Source organism: Saccoglossus kowalevskii, chromosome 16 (assembly GCF_978046115.1).
Source record: "Saccoglossus kowalevskii chromosome 16, keSacKowa6.1, whole genome shotgun sequence".
Classification (NCBI taxonomy): Eukaryota; Metazoa; Hemichordata; class Enteropneusta; family Harrimaniidae; genus Saccoglossus; species Saccoglossus kowalevskii.
In genome coordinates this window covers 28,451,901-28,460,447 of record NC_140656.1, presented here as the reverse complement: position 1 = coordinate 28,460,447, position 8,547 = coordinate 28,451,901, and the positions used below count along the sequence as shown (strand labels likewise).

The window sequence follows — 8,547 nt, the reverse complement described above, 5'->3', positions numbered from 1 at the left end:
AGTATATCAACAGACTGTGGCCTGTTTTCTTTTCAAAACAAATATTTGCTTACTAAATATACGTGAGTAGGTTTTTTGTGATTATGATTGAGTTTTGGTTTTAAATTGCGACATAGTTATGCCGCAAAATATGCACCAGAATGCTGTGTAATTTCCAAGAAAGCACTGCGAAGGAAATGGGTCATCCGGGTTCAGACCTTATTTAGCCAATGAGTATGGCACATAGCTCGGTAGTCAACAAGAGTAACTCGCCTCCTTCGTTTTTACCTCTGTCATTCCTGAATGTAGGTGCTAAGCGAATGAGATATGTATACTTTCTTGCTCCTTCGTCTGCTTACTTGGAATGGCCGGAGACGGTGAGTGCATAATGAACTTGAATAAATCATGGAATCAATCAATATTTCACGAGTGTGAAGACTGTACGGTTCGATTTACATGTACGTACGATCATAGACCTTAGAAAACCAATGGTACGTCTATGATACGATTCACGTCCGATTGATACTCCATTGAAATACCTTCAATCCATACAAATGTTTATATATAGCAATTTGGGCCACTGTAGCAATATTTTTGTGCGGAAAAAATAGGAATCAAAACTTCTAATACTTTAATCATTTTATTCTCTCTATTTTCAAATATAATATGTACAGCATCTTTCTGGAATGATTTTAATGGTTTTAGCAGGGAATTCAATATTTGTCAGGATCATCAGTCTAAATTAATCAACTTTAATCTCATTTAAACTACAGTGTAGTTTACAAATTCTATTTTCAAAGGATGTCTTTGTTTGGGTATGTCTTTCTCTGAACTGTGGTTCTTTTTTTCTAAATTTGGACATAATTTTTTTTTTTTAGTATTTAATGTAGCAAAGTAAGGTTCAAAACTACAGTTGTTTTTGAACTTTGCATACATTCTCAACCACTGCACATCATGTTCTTATATAAAATTCATAGAATTTTTGTTGAAAATCAGTCATTTCTGGCCCCATCATAAGACTTGATTATCACAGTAGCTGTGATTTTGTGATTCTCTATTGACTTTTAGTCGGTTTCTTGATCGCATATGCCAGTCAGACACTGACAAATGAGTAAACTGACACAGTTGACATGGGGCTCGAGAATCACAGGTCAAATAAAATTGGAAATAATTATTTTGACCAAAATCACTGATCATGAATACTGCCTGCTGTGAAATGTCTGGTTTATATATAAAACAGCACAAACATTTTGTAAATCTCAAATGAAATGTGAAAATAACCAATCACAATGCCATAGTTGATGAATACTCCCTGTATAGGTTGTCACACTTGTTTGCGTTTTTGCATTCGGATAAAATGCAAAGATAAAACCGTAACGTTGTTTACTGTTGCTGTTATTAACATTTCCGTGTCCCGGTTAATAAAACAACCTTATGGGCAATATTGCCACTGCAGATTGTGAACTAGTGTTTATTAGTGTTTATTATCTGACATTTGCATGCTGGATGACAAAATGGTAAACAAATGATATACTGTTATACTGCCTATAGAATTAGTTTGACCTTTGACCCATCATGAAAAATTTCCTGCTACCTGGAAATACATTTAACAGTTTAAACATTCTGTTTAAACATTTAGTGGCGATACAATTTGTACTATTCAAAATATATCTGTGAATGAATAATTTCAAGTAGTGAATGAATTTTATGGAATGTGTACTTCCCATAAAGTAGTCATGATTATAGGAAAGACGCAGAGACTCATGGGAAACGGGTATTACCAAAAGGCTTCTCCAAGACAGTAAAAGTTTATTCTTCTGATTTGAATGTAAAAAACATTCCTACTTTTCTGAAATGCATAGTATTAAGTATGAGTTGAACAGAAATATAATTATTATATTAAAATATTAATTAGTATGCATATGTGAAAATAAATATTGATATTACATGTATACTTGATTTGTTTATTTTTCAAGTTACAGCATGCATCTATCTCCTACCTTTTTGTGAAACAATATTTTTGAAAAAGAAATGATAGTTGAACACAGTTGAAAACAAATAACATTGGCGTAAATGGTCCACTATTTTTGACCACCTTTCCAAGTTGCACTTTTTCTGATTACTGAGACAAACTTAACAGGCTTTCAAATATGTTTTTATTGACTCTACAGGATACAGCTGTACCATTATTCTTAGCATCTGATGTGCTGTCTGGTAGTTCTGTTGGCACCGAGAATCAGCCAAGGGTTCATGCCAGGTTTGCCAAGAAAGGACTAGCAACAAAACTGACTTTCCAAGAAGGTAAGAATGGCATACAAAGCTGAAAATTGGACTGTAAGTGGAGAGGATCATTAGAAACTGACAGAAAAAATGTATTTATAACAAAAAAATCTACACAAAACATATTTGCACAGTATTTCTACCCAATGTTTCAAGTGACTAAGGGACGACGTCAAAAGATCGATGTCGGATAAAAAAATTAATTCCTTTAGTTTTTTTCCAAACCCCCCTACCCCCCACTGAAACTTAATTGATAAATATTGGTCATGGCGTCAGACTACATTCACCATTAAATACAAATTGATAATCAGACAGTAGTATTGCATAGCAGTTGGTTGTCGGGTGGGTGTAAAAAGATTTTACAAATGCACCTCATTTGACGCACAGATTTACACTCGAACCAAACCATTTTTCTGTTTTTTTTCCCTTTTCGGTTATTTCTGTCCATGATTGGATAGAAAAAAAAACGAACTACAAATACTCCAAGATTTTTTTGACTTCATTAAAAAATAAAATCGTTTTTGTAGGATGGAAACTTTTTGAGGTCAACCCCCCCCCCCCAACTAAAGGAAATAAGTTTTTTATCCGACATCGATCTTTTGACGTCGTCGCTAACGAATGTGCAGTTTATTGTTTGATACACAAATGTGTGTCCCCCGCTCAGTGCCTAATTACCAATTAAAGTAAAACAATAAAAAATCACAGTAATCTTATCTTCAATACTTGCCTGCACTTTTTTACCTCTATGGTGTGGTATTTGTTTCATTCATAGATGTATTGCTGACATATTTTTATTGTTTATCAGGAATAAAGTTGTATGGCATTCATGGTATAGGCAAAGGTGTGTGGTTCTATAGCGTACAGGGTGTCATGAGGGTGGCTTTTGAAATTCTTGGTAAAGAAGAACAGTTGGCTTGCTTGACTCAGTTACAGGTACGTGCAACCACATTAGAAAGGTGCTTCTAGTAGAGGAAATATTTACCCCAGACCATTCGTCCCGGTGTTACCGCTATCGCCACACGAGACTCCAGCTTGTCTCCTATACAATTTGACTGCGCACATCCAGAAAGTAGATGTAGCTGTGATTGGTGGAATACTAATGAGTTGAGTGTCAATCAAACGTCCACGCTATCTTTAGTAAACAAAGTCACGTGACACGCGCCATTTTAGTTTTGATTAGTTCATCGGATCGGAGTGTCGGTGCTCGCCATCCATAAATCAAATCAAAATGATTTCTAAGGAAATTGTCGCTAAGTACATTTGAACTGCGGTCATCATTGCAAATTGAATGTGAGAAAGTTATGGAACGTCATTTTGAACTTGAACGTGGTCGGGCAGGCGATTTCAAGGCAGCACGCTTAACCCTTTCGTTCACAGGTTGGGAGATATTAGAATGACTGACAATTTCACGCCACTGTTTTACATTATTGGCGGATTTTTCTGCGCTATCAATCTTTCTCTTACAAACTAGACATAGATGAGACGACAGAGTCGCTCCTTTCACAACGTCGCACTGGATCAAATTGGAAAGACGATTTCCATAAGTTATCCCTCCTGCTTTTCCTGGCTTGAATAAATTCACACACGACTTTAACTGTCCACAAACTCGAAGACTACACGAACACAGTCTACAATAGTCGTCCGCAACAATATGTATGTATTTCTTCGGTGTACTGATGCACGAATGCACCGTGACACGGTGTTTCTCGGGTGTCGCCATCGCTGAGAATGCCGCCGGCGCAATTTTTCACCCAACTCGCGATTCTGTTTTGCAACATTTTATCAATATTCCCTTTGACAAAATCGCCGACAAAAGCACCGCTTTGCTGATCTTTTGTTCTATAATTCTTAATGCAAACACCGACCCTAGTAGTAATTAGTAACGTCGCCTAGTACATATGAACGGTCGTCATTGCAAATCGAACATCCTTTTGAAATTTGGACGTCGGGCAGGTGATTTCAAGGCACCGCACTTAAATATTAGCAACATATTTTTCTGAGCGGTTGTTTATTCTCTTTCACGCGAGACATAAATGTGACGACATAATCGATCCCTTATCCACCGCTAAGAATGCCGCAATGTTTCGTTCGTTTTGCAACATGCCACAAATCGTCGAAAAAAACACCACTTCGACGGAAGCTTGCGTAATAAGGGGGTTAAAACAAGAAAACAAATGCCATGTTTAATACATATCGACCTGTTTTACTTGCGAAAGATAACGGAACATGAACTCGTTTCGTGCGACTTCGGAACCCGAAGGAACACACCAACAACGTTGAATTTACCCGCTATCTTCCAAATATGGTATATTAATTTATTCAGTTGTTTATTTAGAGTGACGTCCGCGGTCGAATGCGATTGGCTATCGATGTCAGTGCAAAGGTCATATGAATATTAAAATTAAGTGGGCGGAAGGAAAATTGTATAGGAGACAAGCTGGAGTCTCGTGTGGCGATAGCGATAACACCGGGACGAATGGTCTGGGGTAAGGAAATATTGTAAATTTACTATTTGAGATTCGCTTCTATAAGTGACCTCTTGTCCTACCTCGTTGAGAGCAACACACCACTGTTTGCGCTGTAACAATTAATACAAGTACCATACATGGGGATGGTGCATTCTGGGTGTTGTTGTACGGAATGTGGGTACGTGGTACGAACATAAAATATAGCTGTTATGATTAGCTTTCTCCTAAAAGTGTTATGAGCAAGTGTTTAAATACATATTTTAGTTTTTCTTTCTCACTTTATTGATTCTTCAGAGAACATGCTATATTCTTGTTTTTTGCCACACTATTAAATTCTTTTCCTGGATTTCACAATACTAGCTGTACAAAAGTAAAAGTTTAGTTATGGTATTATGGTATATTTTATATATTCTTTGTATGGAGTCTGGTCAAACCCTGGTGGCAGCCATGTTTGTTTTTATTATTAGAGGACGCGTATGCGCGCAATCCTTCCATATTTGGAATTCACATTTCCTAATATGGTAGGATGAAAATACTCCGTAAAATACTGCAAAATTATGGCACGCTGTTACTTATGGCATTACAGTGACAAATGTATAATAATAATTGTTCTTCCCAAGCCATTCATTCTTGATACAATTTATTGTTTTCTACACTTTTTTTCTCATTTATTACAATTATTAGCTATTATTATGAACTAATATATCAATAATAGTACAGTACAGTCGGGGCATAACTTAACATCCAAGTTTGCTATCAGCTGAAATTGCCTTATCATAAAAACATTTTTTAAAGCAGTGTCAATGTTATCAATAATTTCAACATGTGTTTTGTAGTATTTACCAATGTTAATAAATTTGATACAGATACATGTACTTTAAATTTTTTTTTTTTTCACTTGGAATCTATTTTCACTATTGATTGAGTGAATCAGTAAAAATTCAAGTCTAATCCTAGCAAAGCCTTGTTTTTTGCAAAATACCAGTAGTACAATGTACCAAGAACCCGCAAAGCACTATGGATACTCTCAGTATGTAATTGTGATGATCCAGGATATAATAAATGAAATTTTTTGGTTTATGTGCACTGCTAATGAAACGAATAAGGTATGCCTAATGAATGTGAAGAAGACCTTCATCTTAAAAGCTAACTCTAAAGTACTCTTTTATTTTACAGAAGCTTTGGAAGGCAAGATTCTGTGACACTCCATTACAGGACTTGTATAAAGTCCATCTAGGTTCATCTATTGGTCGGCATCTTTTGCATCGCAGTGGCAAGACCACTGAGGATCAGGTGCTGAACTCAGAATCATGGGAAAGTATGTCCGAAACAAATAACAGCGAATCAAGTAACTCAAATCTCCACAGTATGATCATACCATCAAGCTCTGAAAGTTCTTGCTCACCGTCAATTTTAAATCAAGTTAACAAACAAGTAGCTTCACCTCAGTTTACTAAGCTGGTTGATCCACTTACAGCAAGCAGGAAACAAGTACGGGATGATGTACCAAATACAACAGCTAGCATCGACACATTGAGCAGGAAGCAAGTACGTGATCATGATGTACCAAATACGACAGCTAGCATCTGCACATTGAATGTTCATCATCCAAGAGTTAATCCTGATTGCGTAGCTTCATTTTCCCAGATTCCTGTTTCTAAAACAGTTTTATCTACTGTAACTACAGTAACAGAATTACTTGAAAGTGTTCATAAAATAATTTTACATATACCAAAAGATCAAACTGATTGCTACAGAGTTGGGCAGATAATTATACTTGTGTTGCAGATTTTAAACTTAGAATGTAAAACAATTGGTACTGATAGTTCAAATCACAGCTATTTCCCATGGATATTATTGAAAGAGTATCACCAAGGAGTTCAACTTCTCCAGAAAAACTTAGACCAAACTAACGCTGCAGAATTTATGCAGGAACTGTCTTTGAATATCACGAGTTCTTGGCTTGGAAAAGAATTTCATAAAATGTCAAACTCCATCAGTGATAAAGTAGACAAGTTCAAATCTGAGCACATTACAAGTATTGACAATCTGCCGCCATCAGAGCAAGTCATTGACGCACTCTTCCCGAGATGCATGAAGATTTTGTTTTCATCATGGATTGGAATCAAAGAAAATGAAAGGCAGCAACAGACTGAACACCAGGAGTCGTCAGCATCTGATGATAGTCAAGCTGGAACAGACTCACTTAAGGTGCCTCAACATCAGCCACCAAAACAAAAATTCAGTCGATACCCCTTAGTACAGTTGATTTTAGAATTTGCCAATCAGACTCTAATTTCAGGAGTAGCACATGTGCTATACTCCAGGCTTATTCATCAGTAATATGGCTTTACAGATGGATCCTACCAAAATACTTATATATGTGATAGATATCGTGATGGACAATTATCAATTATCAATAGTTCAATATTTGAAAATGAGGAAAAGACAAATAAGGTTCCTGTACAGTTTTTCATTCAACAATTGCAATCAGTGTGAGAGTGAACATTATGGATAAGCAACATCTTTGTTTCCGTGGAAAAAGGATATACTAGTACAGTCCTTGTTTTATTTTGTCTTTAACATATTGCTTGTACGTCATAACTATATACTGTTAAATTGTCACCTGAAATTTCCACAGAATCTGAAAGTTGTATCTGTGTAAATATTGCCTTCGCTGGTACTACTATCACTTCAAATGATGAGTTGTGAAGTCGTGAGACAGCATGTTTTGTTACATCAGAATTGAAAATGGAAAAATGTATCCCCTCCCCTGTACACCATTTACAAGATAGTGTCTGTATTTCACTTTTAAAATACATCTGTCATTTACTTACTTGGAATAATATTCTCAATTTACCATTTAAAAATAATTGCTTGTTATACAGTGTTTGTAATGAAACAGTTTTAATATTTTTATATTTCAATAAAATCACATTTGTAATAAAAATTTAATTGTATTTCTACTATTGGGAGTCCCATAAAAGATTGTATGGTCCCTATCATATATAGCATTACAGTGGTGACATACACAAGATGTACCATACAGTACTGCAGCGGTTAGCTTGTTTTCCTCACATTCGGGTAGTTTCAAGTTTGATCCCCTATCTAAGTAATCACTAGGCAGTTTGCCACTCCAAAGGCTAATAAAATATTATTATTATTATTATTACCACAAGACTCAATATGTTTGTAAAATAACAGATTCGACCAAATCGATTATTGAATAACTGAAATATGCATACAGAAAAGACATGTCAGAATTATGTGCTATTGAACAGCCTTCTATAAAACAATATGGTGGCAATTAAGTTGAGGGAAAATAATTATATGCTTTCGAGATGTTTTTGTATCGACCAAGATTGAATTAAAATGGTTGTCAATTAAATAAGTTAAATTAAATTCCAGTATATGCCCGTATATTAGAAGTTTAGACAAGTTTGCTATATCCTTGAACTGCATTCTTTTAAACAAGATGACTGTCAGTCAGCCATTTTGATGCTAAAAAAATGTGCATGTATGAGATGATGCATGATGTAGTTTGAACTTGATTGGTCCAGACACGTCAAGATATGGATCTGGAACTGCTGTCTTTAAAACTATATATTTGATATTTTGGGATATTTGGGATACAAAAAATAAATTGACATGCATCAAATTCCAATTCTGAGCAAAGTCTGTACCATGTGTAAACAAAATCTACCCACTCACAACTGAGATCTGGTTCCAGAATAGTGACAATTTTTGATATTGATGCATTTATGACTCCTGTATGCGAAGTCTTTGCAGTTAGTGTGTCTGTTCCACTGATATCTCAAGA

General features: G+C 35.6%; 1 protein-coding gene across 1 annotated transcript; it reads left to right on the top strand.

Moving 5' to 3' along the window:
- The first annotated feature begins 146 nt into the window (after positions 1-146).
- LOC102807855 (uncharacterized) lies at positions 147-7,677 on the top strand. Its single transcript, XM_085491315.1, has 4 exons — positions 147-356; positions 2,151-2,280; positions 3,065-3,192; positions 5,904-7,677. The coding sequence occupies exons 1-4, from the start codon at positions 210-212 to the stop codon at positions 7,068-7,070; spliced, it is 1,572 nt and encodes a 523-aa protein (XP_085347441.1). The 5' UTR covers positions 147-209; the 3' UTR covers positions 7,071-7,677.
- The last annotated feature ends 870 nt before the right edge of the window (positions 7,678-8,547 follow it).